Source organism: Panthera tigris, chromosome B1, assembly GCF_018350195.1.
Source record: "Panthera tigris isolate Pti1 chromosome B1, P.tigris_Pti1_mat1.1, whole genome shotgun sequence".
NCBI classification, from domain to species: Eukaryota; Metazoa; Chordata; class Mammalia; order Carnivora; family Felidae; genus Panthera; species Panthera tigris.
In genome coordinates, this window is record NC_056663.1 from 31,404,887 (window position 1) to 31,425,100 (window position 20,214).

The window sequence follows — 20,214 nt, forward strand, 5'->3', positions numbered from 1 at the left end:
CTTAGATTGGGCAATCTACCCAAACAACTATATTCTAGGAAAACCTTTAATATACTCAATAGATCATAAACCAAGAATTTAAACTGGCAACAAGAAGATATTGTGTCACCTCAGTTAAAATAGTCAATTACATAACACATAAGGAAATGGGTGTGCATTTAATTGTGCCTTTGAATTCCCCAAATCTGAGTTTTCAAATTCACTAGTTGCCACCAATCAAAATAAGCTTAAACATATCCTAAGTGAGGCAGTCTGTGAAGTCACTCAAGTTTGATGTCATGTGTGTGAACTGTAGGTCATGTCTGGGAATACTGGAAGGTATACAAATTCGTCTCTATAATGAGTGACACTTACTTGATCAACCCATCTTCCATGTATATGTCTGCATAGAATGACTGGTCATCATTAACAATTTTACCTCCTTTGATCAGAAGACGATCACTCTGAAACAAAGAAGTAATAAGGTCAGGCATGACCTATGAGGAACATCAGTACCAAGACAACGAGCTAAGGACACATTTTTCGGTATTCAAAAGAGATGCTCAAAATGAGCCAACTCTGAAAAGGTTCAGTGACAAAGGTGAACCTGATGTGACAACCTATTCATCACTTGATGAGTCAGAACATACTGGCAAAAGTTCAAAGCTTATTCTAGGTTTAAAGACAAAACAAAACAAAACAAAAACTATCTCTCTCCACTGAAATAGAGAGAAAATGAAAGAATGCCCACCAAACTCTCTTTAAAGAACAGTGTAAACATTTCAGATAAAGAAGACAATATTTTTTAAATGGCTTCAGGCTAAATTTCATTAAAAATAAATACACCCACATGTAAGGAAGTCAATTCTTGGCATGGTTTGTGTAGGGAAAAATTAACCAAGTCTGTTGTCATGGGATACTCTACACAAACACACTTCGCTCAACCACTGCAAAGTTTCATTACAATACGTTCTTTATATTTGCTTTTTATCTTTGGGGTGAATCACATCAACTGTAACAAAGGGGGAGTGAACACTTCAAATATACACCACTTTAACTACTAGGCTGTTAAGAAAAATGTAAAATTTTGTGATAAGATGAGATGGCACGTTCCAAAATGTACATTGTTGATGCGCTTGTATTTTAAAGGTTACAAAAAATTATGTATGACAAGCAGCATGTGAGGGCCAGGAATGCAACAGAACTGGTACACTGTGACTCCTCTCTATCCCAAATGCTGTGGATGGAATGGGATATTAATGTCCTGTGTTCAGTGGACACGCACCTGCTGTATCCCCAGGTGGGGAACAAGTTGAACCACAGGCTACCGTTTTAATATGCAAAATACGTCAGAGGATGACATTCATTTTGATAACGGTTACCTTAAAATTCAGTTACAAACCAATATTCTTAGTAAGTGCTATTTATATTTAGCACCCACCAAAACCAGAAAATTATAGCAAATCTTTAAAAAATATATGGGGGGGGGAGAATAAATAAAAATGAGAATAAACATATAAGCTGCTAGATACCTAGGAAAAAAAGATACTGTTACACATAAATGCACACACAGCCGGGTATAGAAAGTATTTATTTTTTCTCTAACATAATGAAAAACAGTGAGATCGTTTTAATTTTATACACTGTAGGGTGCATCATCCTACTACAGACTTTGGGAAGTCAAATGGGAATAAACAGTCAACAATTCCTGCACTTGTGTAAGACCTTTACAAAATTCCTGTCAGGTACCTTAAGTCACCAAAGCCTCAAAACAAATTTAAGAGGTGGGTGGGGCCAGATTCTTATTCCCATGACACATAAAGAAACTGAGGCTGAGAGGTTAAGCCACTTGCCCCAGGTCGCCTGATCCAGTGGACTTTTCTCTGCCCACGATGATCTCCCCCTTTTCCCCCATAACCCAGCTGTGACAGGACAAACCTCGCCTGGAAGGCAGGGGAGAAGCCCTTAGTCACTGCGGTACCTGTCCCAGCCATCAGTGCGAATCCCCGAGCCAACATCATGCTAAGAAAAAAAATGAGACATCACCGCCCCGTCCACTCGAGTCCCTTCCAGAAGGCTTCTTACATAAGATGCTGGCCGTGATGATGGAAGGAGGGAAACCATACTATAGGTCCTAAGATAATGTAACCAGATTTTTTAAGGGTAGAGGGGGCGCTCTTTGGGAAAAAAAAAAAAAAAAAAAAAAAAAAAAAAAAGGTCTTGATCGTTTGCTTTCTAAATTTTTCTCCCCACACTGTCAAAACCAAACTGTCTTTTTCATTCACGAAGACAACAAATTATTTGAGGCTTGTGGCAAACCTGCTCCCCACCCCCTCTCCCCAGACTCCTTCCTCCAGAGCTGGGAACATGTAACGTGGGGTCCTCTCCACCCACTCCCTCCTCCCCGAGCCCGGCCCTTTGGGATCTTGGGTCTTTGGCCTTCAAGAAAAAGCCAGTACCCACCCTCTCTTTAGCACAGCCTGGTTCATCCTGTAAAATCCTCCTGAGCACACGCCCCCTCCCCTGTGCATTTGTTTCCACGTCTCTCTCCTGCGGATGGGTGTGCCCTCGTGCATCCAGAGGAAGCCGGGGTGTCCCTAGCTAAGAAGGAAACCAGAGCGAAAGCGCGCCCTCAAATCCAGCCCTAAACACATCTTGAGTTTACAAGGATTCTTTCGGTCTCTGCCTCAGCCCTGGGTTCTACCCAGCAATCAGCTGGCCAATTGCAATTGCACATCATTATGTAACAATGAATTTCCCTCGCCTTCCCTCTCTCCCCGGGATTTCATTCGGGGATGTAGAGAACTAGGACTGGTGAGATTTTTCCAGGAAAAGATGGGGAGAGGGTGGGGAGGGCAGGAGAGCGGTGAAAGCAAGAACCTGTGTTCATTGCTGAAGCATCGCAAATTCATCGCTTAGATGTTTTTTTCTCGGGATTTACAAACTAACAACTCCAGGCCCCAAAGTGCGCCAACACCTCCGGCCGCAGCGATCATTGTCTTGGCCGAGGCCAGGCCGGGCCATCTGCTCCGCGCGTCGCGCAGCGCCATTACCTCCGCGAGCCCCGCTCCGCGCTGTCCCCAACGCCCACCCTCCCACCCCGCTTTGTATGCGCCAACACGGGCGCCTCCTTGGCTGCAGGAGGGGCAGAAAGTCACAAGAAAGCGAACCCTGAGCCCTGCCAGGGTTCCAGCCCCACACCGGAGGGCGAGGAAGCCGAGGGAGCCACCAAAAACCAGTCCGTGATCGACAAAAAGCCCACGCCTGGCCCCCCACCCTCTTCTGTTCATCACCGCGTCCCTATTTTTCCTTCCAGTTTCCACATCATCCCTGCACTCCCGGCCCTTTCCAGCATCCCTCTGCTGTCATTACGCCTCCGGGCTGAAACCCGCTCCTTTTTCTAAGGAGCCGGAGGAAGGCTCCAGAAAGCCTTTATGGTGGGGGCGGGAGACACAGGGAGAATCCATTTCTCCATCTCCCCCAGCCAGCTCCTGGAGTCCAGCCTCGCAGCACGCAGCCCGGAGAACAATATTCGAGCTTCAACCATGCATATTCAATCTGGCATCCATTTGCTTACACCCCGCAGGCCAGCACTGCAGCATCTCGAACTGACAATAAAAGGATACAGCGGATCTGGCGCGCTACCTAAGACGTCCTTAATGCACTTACGCTCCTATTTTTATGCCTTACAAATTATGTAGCTTACAATTCTAGACGGCTGCGTCTCCCACTACAATCGCCTTCTTCAGCAACAGGGGGAAAAAGGAAAAAAGAAAAGTTGGGTCTCTCTTTCTCCCGCTCCTTTAAAAAAAAAAAAAATTCCTTGGATGTTCCTTGCCACAAAAGGTTGCTGGCCGACCGCAGATTTCCCAAGTACCAAACTCACCGTGATGCGTGGAATATTTTTCTTCCCCTGATAAGACATCTCTCTCCTGGGAAAAAAATAATTTCAAGAGGACACCTTTAAAGCAAAAATTGCCAGGAAAGAAATGGTATTTTTTGCAGGATTGAAAAAGATGCAACCGCTTAGCTGGTCTTGCTAATAGCAGATTTCAAGAACGTAAGGGATAAATGCAATCCTGTCTCTTTCTTCCTCTGCTCCAACACAGCCCCAGCTAGGGCGGAAAAAAAAGAAAGAGAGAGAGAGAACAGGAGGGAAGGGGTGGAAATAAACTACAGCAATAAAAGCCTCGGTTCAAGTCGGCCACCGCGGCGCATGCGCCGCCAGCCACTCCCTTTCCTCTCAGGCAAAAGCCATCCGCTTCGAGAGAGACGAGCCCTGATTGGCCACAATCGTGGGATATGCAAATGAGCGCGGGCGGGGAGGGGAGCGGCGCGAGAGCGCGAAATGCTGCAGTGTGCCGCCGAGGGCGGCGGTCGGTGCGTGCGCCCGAGCGGGGAGCGCGCCTTTCGCGCCCTTTCTTTGGGCCAGGGCGTCGGGGACTGTAGCTGGCTGCCGCCCCAAATGCAGCATCAGCAACTCAAGGACAATGGAGGGGTGGTCTTTACGGGCCGGGGGAGCCCGGCCCCGAGACGGTGGGCTTCGCTGCAGCCCGAGCGGCACGCACCCGCTCGCGCGCGCCCCGCTGGATGCCCGCCCGCGCGCCAATCCGCGGAGGCCGCCGCTGCAGCCCCGCGTGGGGTGACTGCGCCGAGCCAATGGCTTTGCTGGCGGCGAGCGCGCGACTGCACCGCCGGCCGGCGCCGCGCCGCCCGGGAGGGGCTCTCGAGCCCTCCTCCCGCCGCCCTCGCCCTTCGCGAAGGCTCGCTCGGCCCCCACCCAGGAGTCGACGGGGAATTCAAATGGCAGCGAGCGGATGGAAGGGGAACGGGGCGGGGAGGGCTCGTCGCGGCGCCGCGCCGACCACGCCCATCCGCCGCCCGGCCCCCGAGAGAGGGGCTGCTGGACGCCGGCCTGCGAGCCGGGCGGCGCGGGGGCGTCGGGCGCGCGGCCGGGCTCCCTGGGGGCGCGGAGGGCGCCGGTCGAGGCGAGGCGCGGCCCTCTGCGGGAGGAGAGCTAGCCTGAGGGCGGACGCCGGGTCGCAGGCTTCCGTGGCCTGGCAGCGGGCAGTAGAGGCCAAAGCCCTGAGGACCCTGAGCAGGGAAGGGAGGCCGCGCGGGAAGGCTGTGGTCGGCGGCTGGAGCTGGGAGAGAGAGACAGGAGACCACGCCCTGAAAGCCTTTTACGGCCCGCGGGGCGTCGGGGGGAAGCCGGGTCTGCGGCCTTGCTCTCTTTAGGAGTCAGGCCCGCTCACGCCCGTTTGGGGGTTTAGACGGGCGCATTTCACCGGTGCCTGCAGATCTGTTGAAGAAAAACTTGAGATTACCGTGCCCGAGGATTTACAGTGCTGCAGAGGGGCCTCCACATCACACAATGGGACCGAAAGAGGTGATGAACTGTGGAGAAGCAGGAAGAGGAATGAAAAGATCTTATACCCCCAAAGAAAGGGAAACTGAGTCATACGAAAACGTCCGGAATCAGAGTTAATAGGCGACTCTTGATTTCCCAGGCAGATGCTAGTTACAGTTTGAACGGCTCTCTTGGCGCTAGCCATTGAACAGGCCTGGAATCCCTTAGCTTTGCTGGTCCAAATCATGCAGTGGCACTCTTACTGCGGAATCCCTGGTCCAGTCAACTGGTCCAGTTGATCCCAAGGGGTCTACCAGGGGTCATCTCTTCGGAGATGTTGCCCAAGCAGGTACAATGACTAAAACATCTGGGCAGGCCCATGGCTTTGGTTTTCTCGACTTGAGATCAAACAATAGAGGAATCCTTCCATAATCTAGGCCATCGGGCAGCCGTGAAAAAAAAAAAAAAGAATCCGTTTAATTGGCTCATACCTGCTCAGCAAAGATTAGCCAGATAAAGACAAAATAATCCTGGGGCTACTGTGGGCCCACGTTCCAATGTCTTTCTGCATCTGGCCACTTTGGATGGTTATCTGTCCAAAAGATATAAGATTGTACTCTTTCGCTTCTATTCTGATAAATTCTAAGATCCCAGAAGGGAGCTTTAGGGCATGCAGCAAGCTTCATGGTTGATTAATTCACTCAAGTTCCAATTAGCTGTGCATTTTGAAAATAAAGTGGAAGCACTCCTCCTCCCCCCCCCCACCCCCACCGCAACTACGTGATGTGCTAAGAGCAAAGTGACTTGACGTCAGCAGCTTTTGGTGTCATCCTGTAAGGGTTAAAGTTACAAGTCTGAGAAAGCTAAAATGTGCCCTCCTACCAGTGAGAGCCAACTGTAGGTTCCAACAGGGGTGGGGGCAAGTGTCCTATTAAATCATGAAAAAATACCACCTGACAAGCAAGCAAATAATGAGATTCAAATTAACTTAAAACAAAATGACTTCTAATTAAATTGTTAACATTCTTGTTATATTTTCCCACTCCCGAACCTTTTGATCTTGACAGATTGAACTATATCTTGTTATTTTCTGATTTGCCATCGAATATTTTGCTTTGTAATAAAAGCTCCTAATAGCTTTTATGTCAGTCTTATTTGTATTAGCCTTATTTCAGTAGCCATCAATATGAGTCCACGGTAATTGACATTTCCACTTACACATATTCAAAGATTTAAGGTTTAAGTTGATTTGTCCGTTCTGACTAGAGCCTAAGAGTATTTGGCACAAAGAAGATACCAAATAGTTTTCATTGGCCAAGGAAAAGAACTGTCTGCAATCTGCATTTCGTATCATTCTTACCGCTCGATGCAATGCAGAAAAATAAAAGGGGGTGGGGAAGAATTTTCCACCCACTCTGCACCGATAGACTTGTTAACATAGACTATTTTCTCACATTGTCTTTAAATAAGCACTCAAAATTCCTGTAAAGTTACAAATCATTATCCCCAAACCAAATATGTTAGCCTGTTCTCGGATGTGGTTTTTCTAAACTTTTAAAAAATTAAATGCATTTCAAACATGAAACACAAGCGTTCTACCAGGTTCTATACCAGTCTCTGACCACCGCCTCCTCTGCAGCTTTACCTCCCATCCCTGACACCCACATCTCCTCCCCATGCTCAGGGGGTACACGCAGACGTGCACCAACACACACACACACTGCCCCTCGAGGCCGTGTGCCTTCTCAAATCCATGCCCTGCCCTGCGTTCCTCCCTTCACCTCTCTCCCTTTTCCCTCAACCCCTCCTCTAAAAGGGAGCTTGAAGATCCCCTCCTCAGTGAAATCTGCTTCCCTCCTGCCCCCTAAAACATTAAGCACAACCTCCTGTTTTCACCTCTCCTGAAACATACACCCTTCTGCATTGTAATTACTTGTCTGTTTCTTTTATCAGAGCATGATTCCTAAAAGCTAAGAGCCTTGCATTTATTTTTCTCCAGTGACCAGTACCCTGCCTGATCCGTGGCAGGGGCCCTCAGTGTTTGACATATCACTAAATGCTATCGTTTTAAGAAAAAAAGGCACTTCCATGTCACTGCCACAGTGAGTTTTAATGTCAACAAAATCCCCAACTCAGCCTTTCTCTTAGCCTGTCGCCTTGCTGGGTCTTCCTTCTCTCCTCCAAGTCCCGGAAACTGCAAGATCATTCTTGCAGTTTAGATCATTCTTTTCTCCATTCTTCCGTTATTCTTTGTACGTGCCTGCATAACACCCTTTATCATATCCCACCACCTACACAATACATCCTCCAATATACCATGCTGAGGGGAGCAGGATTTTCCTTCCGTTGAAGGTTTGAGTTCACAGAGACTCAGAACTCTTTCAAAAATCTTACCCACGTCTTCCCCCATACGGGGTCCGACAGGGTGGGGACTTTAGATGTCCGAGTGATGACATTCAGTCAGGATTTTTAAGATGTTTGAGTTCTACAACCTGCCGGGAACTGGGGGTGGGGAGATGAAGTCCCGTCACTAGGGCGCTGCAGGGTGACTCGGCTGCTTTCAGTTCCTCAGCGCCCTGCACAGTACGTGTCCTGTCTCGGACCAGGCCCACCACGTCTCTTGGTTTCAGCTTCCCCCTTTGGGAAGCTGCAAGTAGCCATTTCTGCTTCTATGCTCCCCCCCCCCCACCCGCCCCCGGGCCTCTGCGGAAGTGGAACGTTCAGGATGTCACAGAGTAGGGAAACTCCAAAGCATAAATTTTGACGGGAAGAGTGGAGCCTAGAGGCGGCAAAGAAGAGAAAACCCCAAGGTCCCCACATTGCTGCAGTACTGACGCCAAGGGCTACAGCCTCAAGTGCAGTCTGCAGCGGAGGTTAAAATTAACGCAGTGGTAAAGAGAAGGTCCTGGAATTCTTCCTTGCCAAAAACTAAGGGCATTGACTAGGACACTTGAGCTGGAAGTGATGCCTTCTTCTCTGCAGATGGAATCGGGCCATAACAACTGGTTCCTTTGTGTGCATGACCCTGAAGGGGCCCTCTGCAGAGGAATAGCCAAGGGCCAACGGATCCAAGCCTTTCCAGTGGGTGCATCCTTTACCCAGGGTTACGGAGTGGTGACCCATGAGGGTGGATGTGACTGGCCCTCTGAGCCAGATGCTGCTTTTTCTAGCACCGGAAAGAGTATTGGTCAACTCAGTTGGGGCAGGGAAAGCGTCTTGATGAAGCCCTTACTGGGTGAAGACAAGAGGCCCATCGGTGCCAATGCTGTCAGCACGACCCAGAGGAATGCATGAACCTCAGAATCTAGTAGCTTTTGGCTTGCTCCTCTTATGACTCCTTCATTACCTGCCTTGCACATCATCCTCTGTGCCACTGCAGATTTCCCCTGGGCTCTTTGTGCGGGGAGCTGGAGACAGACAGCATGGTCTGCATTGGCCATCACGCCTCAGGCCCGCCCTCTGGTGGTAAATGAGTAGAATGCATTCTTGGTCCCCTCTGTCCTCATCTGGCGGGTGACTCAGGACTAGAAAAAGGCCTTGTCTCAGGGTTCCTGGAATGACTTTGCCTCTGCTTCACAACCACCTGGGGCCCCAGCTCAGACCTCCTGATTAGAATCTCCAGAGATAAGGTCGAGGGATGTTTTTTAACTTGTTCACCTCCGGCCAGTTGCCCACCACATCCTGCTTTTTTACAGAAAAAGAAGCTGAGAGAAGATGAACTAACCCTCAGGTCTCAGGCGGACCGGGGACTTTTCCGACTCCCCAAAGTACATGGATGGCCCTGCTCTTTACCCTGTGGGGACGCCTTATGAAAGAGTGGTAAATAGTCCCACTATCTTTCCACTTGATCGCCTTCTAGTAAAACGCTGGTTATGTAGTCAGTAGGAGGCAATTAACATTTGGTGGGCACCTACCACCATCTCTGTACAGCACTGAGTGCTTATTTAATCCTCCCCCAAAATCTTACTAGGGAAGTCTTCATATCCTTATCGTATAGACAGGAGAAAAAAAAACTCAAAGAAACCTCTTGTCCCAGGCCCCGGTACATGCAAGAGTGAGAACAGGGTTCTTCTAATCCAGGTCTGTGTGACCCCACAGCCCAAGGGGCTAGTTCTTTAAATGATAAAGTACTTTTGTAGCAGAAACCAGGACCCACGTTGTGAAAGAGGCAGCTGTAGCTGGTCTGCTGTCTCTTTCTTTACCCCTTTCACAGTCCCCGGCTGCCCCGGCTGCCCCTCGAGGCTCCAAGGACCTCCTGCATTCCTTAGACACCCCCCCCCTTGTCCCAAAATTAATTCTCTGTCTCTCTTTCCTCATCTCCCAGCAGGACTCGGTTTCTGTCAGTGACCAGCTCTCCTTTCATCCTGACCAGAATAGATTGCCGCTAACCTGTAAGTGACCGGGGAACCCTTAAAATGCTACCTCTGAGCTAAAAGAGGAAGACCCTGATTGGCTGCTTGCATAAATAAAATGCAAAATGCTACCTCTGAGCTAAAAGAGGAAGACCCTGATTGGCTGCTTGCATAAATAAAATGCAAACTGTCTGTCAAGACCGCCTTCCTTCCCAGCCTCAACCTGCCCTCCCCGCCTCCTCCCCCTCCTCCCCGGGGGCACCCTGGTTTCCTTCCATTTCCTAGTCTCCTCTCAGTGGCCTGCTGCTGCTACTGTCCCCTTCTCCCATTCACTGCAGAAACGGCTCCTTCTCCCCCTTCACCGTCCTCTTCAGGAAGACTCTCCCTGACCACCCTGTCTGAAGCCTGCCCCCCACCTCCACTGAATTCCCTATCTCAGCCGCTCCTCAACAGCAAAGATCACAATTGCAAGTATTTTGTGTATTTGTTCCCTTCTGCATTTTTAGCCTCTATCTCGCAACTGCAAACTCCCTCGGCCACCTTGTCCTCCGCGCCACCTAGCTGAGAGCTCACGACACTCCATGAAAACGAGCCGAATGAGCAGGGCCCCTCCAACGGGCCCCCGGGCAGATTTCCTCCTAGAGCTCTGCCCCACTTTGCCAGCCCAGGTGACCCAGGCCTCTCTTTCCACCTCTGCCTCCCTGACATGCACCTGCCACCCCTCAAGACCTCGTTTACCCAAGTGTTCAAAATGCCAGACGGCAAGAATCCGCCTCGCTGGACTGGGTCATTTGGCCCGAGTGGCAGCCACTCATGACAGTGTGGGCAGGTTTCACTCCCTCTGGGACCTGTCCTTCAGATGCACCAGGCTTGGCCTTCACCAACACAACTCACCGCAGGTCCCTGCAGGTGGGTTTTCTTTTCTGAACCCACGCTTTGGGCTCGGGCTCCAACACACTCAGGAAATAAAAGCAGCTCCTTGTCCGTCTGGGCCCTCCTTGATCCAGAAGGTGCGTCCGTTCCGCAAGGGTCTGAGAAAACGTGTGAACTGTGTGTCCAGGGACTACAAATAATAGTTCAGGAGTTTAAGTCTCTTAAAAGAATCCAGCCGCGTTCAAATACTGAGAACCACTCACTTATTCAAAAGCACTCCATGCCTCTCGCCCATTCGTTCAAACGGGTCCCCTAGAGACCTCTTTAGGGGCGATTTATTGGCTTGGTCTGTGAATTCTTGGAAGCAGTCCATTTGGATATTGTAAAGATCTAAAGAATGGCTAAATTTTCCCTAATTAGAGGTGTCTTCCTGCCCCCCTTCCTCACTCCCCTGTCCCCTGCCCACCCACGGTTTGTTTTCAAGTTTGAGTTTAATATCCGCAGTGTGCCAGCCCCAGAAGACCAAAGGGTAATCAGGAGGCGAGCTCGCATGCCCCTCACACACAGCCCCTGCCCTCCCGGGCTCCAGAGAAGCTGTGCCCCCCTGCCACAGGTCTGGGCTGGGGGCTCTGTGCCCCCCACGATGGCGCCCACCAGAGGCCAAGCACCATCCAACTTCTGAGCGGGTCCAACCTCCCTCAAGACACGGAAGGGGACCCCCTGGGCCACAAGCAGATAAGGAAGTCACTGAGAGGGGAAAGAGCCAACTGGGGCGGTACATATGCGGGCCTTCAAACCAGACTGCGCACCTCCAGGCAGTGCTGACTTCGTGGAGGCCTGCAATCAATCCAGGGGTGGAATCCGAGTGCCCCGAGAGTTCCCTTCTGTGCCCCGGGAACTGAGGAATAAAATTAAATTAGTAAAGTGGCCACTTGAAGGTGACTGGCTAACACGGGAAGATAGTAATCCTGGGGGTCTTGGGAGGGGAAGGGCCACTGCCTTCTTTGGGGTGTCACCCTCTTTCTTTGGCTGAATTAAGTGTTCCACCGCCTCTGGGTCCCATGCTGTCCTGAATCCGTACTTGTCCTAGAGCGCAAATCTGGCCCTGTTACTCTTCTGTTTAAAATGCCTTCATGGCTCCACAACACCTGTGTCACCAAGTCCAAAATCCTTAGCACAACGTCCAGGCTTTTTGCATAGCGTGGCTCCTGCCTACTTCTCTTGCCTTCCTGAGCGCTCTCTGCGTCCCTGTTCCACACCCCATGCTCCCCAGATGGGTCAGGCTGACGGTAGCCTGTGTCTAGACTCATATCTCCACCCCTCCCAGCACCCCCACCCCCTCTCTGACCCCTCACGCCATCGCCTCCTCTATGCAGCACTCCTGAGACCCCAGGGAGAGCAGATCACTCCTTCTGTTGTGCACCACGGGGCCCTATAAAGACTAGCAGGGTGCCTGAAACAGTTTCCTGTGCAATTTCTTTATACACTGTCCCCTTCTCCTAGATGATAAGCATCTCGATGGCAGAAGACTATACTTCCTTTCTTCAGCGCGCACCCTAGAGCCTTGCATACAGTGGGCACACAACAGATTCTGAAAGAATGGATGGATAAGTAGATGGGTGGATGAATGAATAGGTGGATGATGGATGGATGGATGGATGGATGGATGGGTAAAGGGTGAAGAGATGAACAGAGCCCCACACAGATCCTTCTTGAGTCTGCGGAGGCCAGGTCTGGGCATTCACATGACAACCTCTAAGTCAGATGGTGGAGAAGAAGCGGGGAAGACTACGTCAAGGCCATTGTAATTTCAACTAGCAAGGATGCAGCAGAACGTAAGGCCACAACATCCTAATAAAAAAACGCAGCATGCGGGATCGGGATCCACGGCCCCTCCTGGCTTAAGCCAGCCTCTCCGCCCATGGATGGCCGCAGCCAGTTGGCCAAAACGCAGCTTGCTTGTCCTTCGGCCACCTAGGCAGCCCACCTAGGTTAACTGCTCAGTGGCAGTTCTTACTGACACAACCTGGAAGTTTCCCCTGCTTGCTTGTGAAAGTTAATTTGCTGCTCAGGGTGACAGCCATGCGCAGGCCAGCGGACCCCGCTCCCACCCAATCTCTGCATCACCTTCCTAGGACAGCCACCTGTCCAAATGCCTGACTCCTCCTTTCCCGAAGGCGGCAGGGGCCTCCTAACAGCTTCCGCCAGGCCTGCTGCACGTGCAAACCTTGGGTAGCTCTCCTGTGGCCATCGTGTCTGCCCACACCAACCAGCCAACACGTCCCCCAAAGAGATGGTGTCATTTAGAACGTTACATGCCGTGGCTCTCATCACTTCATGTTCTTACTGCTGAAGCCGCCAAGACAAAGGGTGCAAGAGAAGAAATGAACAAAATTCTTTGCTGGCCCTTGCATCAGCTTAAAAGCACCCTCCAGGCCTTAGTTTGCTTTGTGCTGTTGTTATTCTCTTACCTCAAATGTCCTGTAGGTAACGAGAGGACAAAAAAGATCTTTGGTCAAACATAAGGGGCTTCCTTTCTCCTCCTGGTCTCCCCATTTTTTTCCTCCTTTCCCCTCCCTGTCAAGTTTCCGAGAGGTTTGCTTCAAAGCCGTTGTTAACGTCCGTACCTGCCCCCTTGACCCTACGAATGGCCCATCACGTTGTCAACCACAGTCTTCCGTTTCTAGACAAGTCCAAACGGGATGCAAGTGTTGCTAGGCGCCTGAGTCAGGGGTGGGTAATAGGTATCTTTCTCGGAGAAGGGATTCGGTAATTTATATGGCAGACCTCCCACAGTACGGCTCTTGCCTGCCTACCAGCTAGTGATTTTCAGAGTGACCTCCTCTTGGACCCCTTCCCGGGGCTCTACTTAACTGATGGATCTCTGGCCATTGTACCTTGGAGTCCTCCTCACCCTTCACCAACCACGGCCACTGCTCCCCATTTGCCTGAAATAGGACAAAAGAGTGCTGAACTGTTTGACGGACTTTGCCTGCCCGACTAAAGCACCGGTCCCAATCTCTGCATGACAGTTACCTTCCTTCCATATCCATTCTGCCGTAGCAGGACCTAGGACAGATCACGGCCCCTTCCCACCAGAGGAACCCCAGCGTTCTGCCTGAGAGGGGTTAGGATGTAACACCTTCTCCTCAGACGAGGTATGTGTCTCAACTTTTACATCCGGAGTGCCATGGATTGAGCCAGGGGGAAGTGGAGGAATCTCCATGACTCGCCAAAGTTACAGCCCAGAGACGGGTCTTACTCTTGTGTGCGAGACAATATGAAACTCTGCGAGTCTTTCCTCTCACCCCCCATCCTGGCTATGGGACAACACCTAATTCATCACGTCTAAGAAAGGGAGCCCCTTGTAACAAGATACTACCTTTCAGGCCCATTCTATCCAGGGAGCTGTGCCTTGTAAAAGAACTTTCTTCCATGAGGGGAATGTTCTATATCTGTTCTGTTCAACACAACAGCCACTACCCACCCACCCCCCACCCATGGTCGTGGAGCATTAGAAACATAGTTAGTGTGATGGCGGGGGGGAGCCTCAATTTTTAATTTATTTCATTTAAATTGATTTTAATTCAACCAGCTCCTTATGGTTATGGCTATTGCATGGGGCAGCACAGATCCAGAGGTCAGGGCTTCCAGCTGGCCTTCGGTGATGGAGAGTATGCAAGGGGCAAAATGGTCGCCCATGGGCCAGATCCGCCCAGAGACCTATTTTATTTCACCATACAGTGGTTTCGGTGGACTTTTAATTTGACCAACATTTTCAAATGAGGAGACTTCTCATGAAAAAAGCCACACATTCACCTTCTTTTGGAAACCAGAAAGTTCTAGGCAACTCTAGTGTCTGTCTGCAGATGGCCAGGTGGCTGGACCAGGGTAACCACTGCCCCTGGAGAAGGGGTCTGGGCTCTGCTTGTCTGATCTCCATGCTCCACTGGTCCCCAGGTAGCCTTGATGTAAGGTCTGCTCTGGCCAACGTCACCCAACTTTTTGGATGAGGTTTCACTCCGTCTGTGACTTTGAAGAGCCTTAAATAAGCAGCAGCAGAAAAATATTCACTACAAATTGTTACATCCATTATCCACTTCTCCTGCGAAATCAGTGGGATCCGTCCCATTTTACAGATGAAGAGACTAAGGCTGGGAGTTAAATAATGAAATTGAATAACTGGGCCATAATTAGATAGCCAGAAGTAACATAGCCAGCACTGAAACCGGATAAATCTGACTCCTACGCACTCCATCTGTCCACGGGACAAAGTCACTTCCAGGCCATCACGCTTCCGTTACCTTCCAAAAGCACCCCCCCACCCCCACTCCAGTGCCTGTCACATCCCAGTTTCTGGGCCCCTTCTCCAATTTATTTAGGGTGGAAGCGACTGGATCAGTCTTTCTCTCTGTGGCACTGCAGCGTGCCAAAGGCTACAGCTATTCACAAAACCCACGTTCTCCTCTTCCTCTAAGACACACAAGTGCACGACATTTCCCAGCCTCCTTAGCAATTAGATGTGGCAGGGTTCTAGCCAACTGAACGGAGGGGGGAACTATGATGGTCTCTTCTAGAGACACAACTCCCTCTGTGCTCCCCTGAGCTCCTTTCTCCTTCTGGCTGACTGAGATGACGCTCCCTGGACAACCTTGAGAGCTACGTGTTGGCGGTCGAGCCATCAGCAGCCCAAGTCTCCAATGAACTGCGTGGAGCAGGGATCCTGTGCCCATCCCCGCCACCTGATCAGAGACACACACCTTGAACTATCATATGATACAGAAATAAATTTCTCTTGTGCTTGAGCCATTATATGTATTGGGGTTTATTTGTTACGGCAGCAATATTCTTTCTATCTTAACTCCTATCATAATCCTGTTTGGATTTAAAATTTATGAAACACACACACACACACACACACACACCCCTCAGTTCCCTCATCTTCTTGACCCCAGAAACCTTGGCCTGCCCTTATCTTTAGCCATTGCTTCTCAGGACTTCATGAAGACTCATCCCCACAGAGCATCGTCAAGGCTGGCTGAGTCACCTTCTCCACGCCCGCTGGATTCCACAGTCCATCACATGACCAACTCTCCACAGCAGCAATCCTTCCATTATCCCTCTTACCACGCAATCCCCCAATCCTGGAGCAACCCTAAAACTCTATTCCTGCACCAACGCTGTAGAGAGATGCCGGGGAAAGCTCATACTGCCTTACAGATTGGGACACATCATCTCAGAAAAGCCCTCAATTTAGTCACACCCTCAGCTGTGTGCCTCAGCAGCTGTCATGACCTTAACCATCTCCTGCTGTCATGGACCTCACAGTCTGGCTGGCCAGGCAGATGCTAAACAAGGAGCTACAAATGGAATGAGTACTCCCAGCAGAGAATCGTGTATGCCCATCTTCTCTCCTTGCTAACAATCTCATCGGAAGAGGACAGCCTGTTCAAGGGTTCTTTCTTAATCCACGCTGTGTCCCACCCTCTTCCTCCTCATCCTTTCTGCCGCTCGCTCCCTTCAACTTCGAAACACCCCGCAGCCTTTCCCACCCACCTTGGCCCTGTGTTCTCAGCTATTGCCCTGGCACTGCTCTTCCCTCAGCGTCAAGCATCAAGGTCTCCACCTCCTCAACTTCAGCTCCCACTTGCCTCTTAGCCATGGCAATCTGGCTCTTCCCCTAGTTGCAATTTTCTTTACCAGAAAGAATTCTGGGAAACAGCCCCCTCCTTGGCAAACCTAAGGAACATTTGGTAATCTTCATCTTAATTGGCCTCCCTGTGATATTTAACATTGTCACCTCTGTTTTCCTTCGGGGTCCCCTCCCTTGCTTCTTTGATGCCTTTTTTCTGGCCCCCCTCATACCTTTATGCCCCTTCAATCTCAATGTTCATTCTTACCCTATCATAAATATTGATTATCTTTGACATTAGCTTCTATCTGAGCTTCTTTCTCTGCCATGGGTTAATGGTTAACCACTTAAATGGTTCTGACTTTTAAATCTTCATTTCTGAGCCCTCCCAAACTTCATTCATTCATTCATCCAACGAGGATATTTTAAGTGCTTCCTATACGCCAGGGGATAGGGTAATGGAAACAAAGAAACTTACAACCTGCCTCATGGAAGTTACACACTATACACAGGTAAAGAAATACACACAAGATAACTACAGGTTGTGCTAAGCGCTATCAATGACATAAACAGAGGATAGAAAGATGGAGACTATTTAGATATGGTGGTCTGGGAAGGTCTTTCTGGCCAGTTGACATTTCAGCGGGATTTAGACCCAAGAGCAAAAAATCAGGTCTTTGCCTCTGGAAGGAAAATCCTGGACTTGGCCTCAGGCAGCAGAGGTCAAGACTTGGACCCCACAGGGCGAAGTCAAAACACGTTGACTGGGAACTGAGTTTAAGACTTCATATCTAGAAGGAGGTATCAGGGCTTCATCACTGGCAGCAAAGTTTCAAAATCATTCTGCGAATTGAAAGTGATGACTCAGGCCAACTCTGAAAAGGAGCCAACTGTGCAGTCACCTGGGAGAAGAGAGTTCACACCAGAGAGCACAAAAGAGTGGACAAACTCTGAGGTTAGGATTAGGTGGTCTGTTTTCAGAACAGGACGGAATCAGGAGTGACTGGAAACCAGTGAGCACAAGAGAGAGACCAAAAGAAGTGTGGCAGTATGAAGACATTGCCACAAGTCTTCAATATCCTCCTATTGTGGGTGGGGCCCGTGGATCCTCTCCTTTAACCTGGGTGGGATTGTGATTGCTTTGACCAAAAGGAGTACGTGAGAAGAGATGCTCTTTGCTTTCCAAGTAACAGGTCATAATATACCGTGTTCTGAGTTCCGAGCCACCACATAAGGAACCCAACTACCCTGAGGCAGCCATGATGCAAAGAAGCACAAGCCATGGAGAGGTCAATGTGGGAATTCCAATGGACAGTCCCAGCCGAGCTCCACTTCCTTGCCATCATTGCCAACGTGCCAGATGATTCCATCCCCGGTTGTTCAAGTCACTCCAAGCCATTCAAGTTTTCCCGGATGAGTCCCCAGACATGGTGGCGTAGAGACAATCCATCCCTCCTCTCCTGTGTCCAAATTCCCAGCCCATGGAATCCATGCACGTAATAAAACCACTGTTGGCTTTTTCCACCACATTTTGGGGTAGTTTGCCATGCAGCGGCAGTATCTACCTCGTACAACTGAAATGAAAGCAGTAGGGGGGGGGGCTACACGTGGAGGACTTCCTAGGCCACATAAATTAATTGAGATTTTATGCTACACTTGAAAGCATTCGAGGGTTTTAATCAGGGAGCAACAAGATCTAATTCCTACTTTCTATAGATCGTTCCGGCTGCAGTAAGCTAAGAGGATTGTTGGGACGCCGTCTATAGGAAGGTGAAGCTGCTTGTGGCGGAGAGTAAGTGGAGGCAGGTAACGCTGAGAAAAGCCGGCGGGTAAGTCAGGTAAGGTTAATATTCACCGTGACCACGTCTTCAGTAATTACTGTGGCTGGCACCGCTCTTTACATGTGTAAAGTACTTTACATGTGTCAAGGCGGGTTAATCTTCCTTAATACGTACGTGTAATCCCCACCACAAAAAACCCTGTGAAGCGGGGGAAAACAGAGAGAGATTACGGGAATTTCTCCAGGACACAAATGGAGAAAGTGGCCGAGCCAAGAATCAAGCCTCTGCAGTCTGATCAGAGTCTACATCCCTTCTCACTGCCACTGGCAACAGGAATCACGGCTGGATTGCACGTAGGTAGGTGTAGGAAAAATCTCAAGTGTGAATCCTAGATCTGAGGCCTGCCTCTAGGTGAATATAAGGCCGGTCGATATAAGGCCAGGCCAGGAGCAGGGTGATGTGGGGGCCTAAGAATGTGGGGCTGGTCAACGTTTGCATGGGAGTGCGGTGGGAGGGATTTCCATTTGAAGCATGGTGATTTGAGATGTCTTTTAGATTCCAAAGTGGAAACAATAAAGTGCCCAGGTGAGATGTCAGGGCTTAGGTCATTTATTTACGAGTCCTTGGCTCATGGGTGGTAATTGCCATAAACTGTGTCCTCCCGATGTTTGCATATTGAATCCTAATCCCCAGTGTGGTGGTGTTAGAAAGTGGGGGCCTTTGGGCGTTGATTACATCAAGGGGCAGAGCCTTCACGAACAGGATTAGCGCCCTTATAAAAGAGGCCCCAGGGGCGCCTGGGTGGTTCAGTGAGTTAAGCGGCCGACTTCAGCTCAGGTCATGATCTCGCAGTCCATGAGTTCGAGCCCCACGTCGGGCTCTGTGCTGACAGCTTGGAGCCTGGAGCCTGTTTCAGATTCTGTGTCTCCCTCTCTCTGACCCTCCCCCATTCATGCTCTGTCTCTCTCTGTCTCAAAAATAAATAAAGTTCTAAAAAAAAAAAAAAAAAAAAAAGAGGCCCCAGAGGGCACCTTTCCCTTCTACCGTGTGAGGACACGGTGAAAAGAGCTGTCCATGAACCAGGAAGCAGGCTCTCGCCGCACACCGATCTGCGGGTGCCTTGATCTTGGATTTCCCGGCCGCCAGAACTATGAAAAATAAATGTCTGTTATTGATAAGCCATCCAGTCCGTGGTATCTCCTATTAGAGCTGCCTGAATGAACTAGGACGGTAATTAAAGGCAGAGGACACTCTGAGACCAGCCAGGGAGAAAGTGACCATGCACAGAAAGAGCGCCCAGCTCCGATATTTCCAATGCGATTAGGAAAAGATCTGCCTGGGAAGACTCCAAAGGAGCGGCCGGTTGGACGGGCAGGAGGGCGTGTGGTGTGATGGGCACCGAGGGAGGAGAGTCTTTCAGGAAAGTGGGAATGACTACGGCTGCCAAGAGGCCAACAGACTATCCCCCTGGGCCCACTGGCGCATCACATCAGAAACACTGAGTGATGAAGGCCCGGATGAACCTTTCTGCTTGTTGTGGGCAGGCAGCCGTGAGATCACAGACGTCACAGCAATGGGATAGCATAAGGTGCCATTAGTATACAAAGACGACTGCTCTCTCCCCTTCTCTGGGAGACTCCAGTTCAAGTCCAAATTCCTCTTTCGACCTGGAGGCCCCACCCATATAATTAGTGATGTCCTTTCCTTTCTGGTGGGAAACAAGGAGGATCAGCAAATGTAACTCCTGCCAATTATAGTTACGTGGATCACACAGAGGCCCACAGGCACCTTTACCAAAAAGGTAAATTATACAGGATCTCTCCGCACCCAGAAAGTATGGCTGCTTACTTTGTTCATGCTTCTATTAAAGAGCAGAGAGGAACCTGCCCTGAGCGACATTATCGGGTGTCACCGAGACATTCTCGGGTGTCTGCTCCAGGGAGGGGAGGTCCCCCTATGCCTTCCCTGACCAGTTCTCACTGAGTCCACCCTACAGAGACTGGTTGTGAGCTGTGGACACACTCACTAACGTCCATCTTCAAAATCAAGTAAACGGACACGCAGAACTTCTCAGATTTTCGGCCTGAAGTTCATTTCACCAGCAGAGGGCTGCAATCACTGTGAATAAAATCTAAGCGTTGTTTTATTTTTTTTTTAATTTTTTTTTTAACGTTTATTTATTTTTGAGACAGAGAGAGACAGAGCATGAATGGGGCAGGGTCAGAGAGAGGGAGACACAGAATCCGA

At 49.9% G+C, this 20,214-nt stretch overlaps 1 protein-coding gene and 1 long non-coding RNA gene across 4 annotated transcripts in view; one reads left to right on the top strand and one right to left on the bottom strand.

The window, feature by feature from the left end:
• Window positions 1-20,214, bottom strand: part of DPYSL2 (dihydropyrimidinase like 2) — a 129,871-nt gene that overhangs the window by 65,527 nt on the left and 44,130 nt on the right. The window contains exons 1-2 of one of the 3 annotated variants that reach the window (XM_042983182.1): window positions 7,724-8,003; window positions 355-443 (exon numbers count right to left, since the gene is read on the bottom strand). In XM_042983182.1, coding sequence (XP_042839116.1) covers window positions 355-374 — 20 coding nt within the window. In that variant the 5' untranslated portion in view covers window positions 375-443; window positions 7,724-8,003. Of the gene's footprint in view, window positions 1-354; window positions 444-3,865; window positions 4,187-7,723; window positions 8,004-20,214 lie in introns of those variants that run through there. The other 2 variants (XM_015542777.2, XM_042983180.1) reach the window with 2 other exon arrangements.
• On the top strand, window positions 8,108-10,633 carry LOC122237875. The gene is made up of 4 exons (XR_006216592.1): window positions 8,108-8,220; window positions 9,025-9,148; window positions 9,654-9,720; window positions 10,188-10,633. It is a non-coding gene; the product is annotated as an uncharacterized LOC122237875 (long non-coding RNA).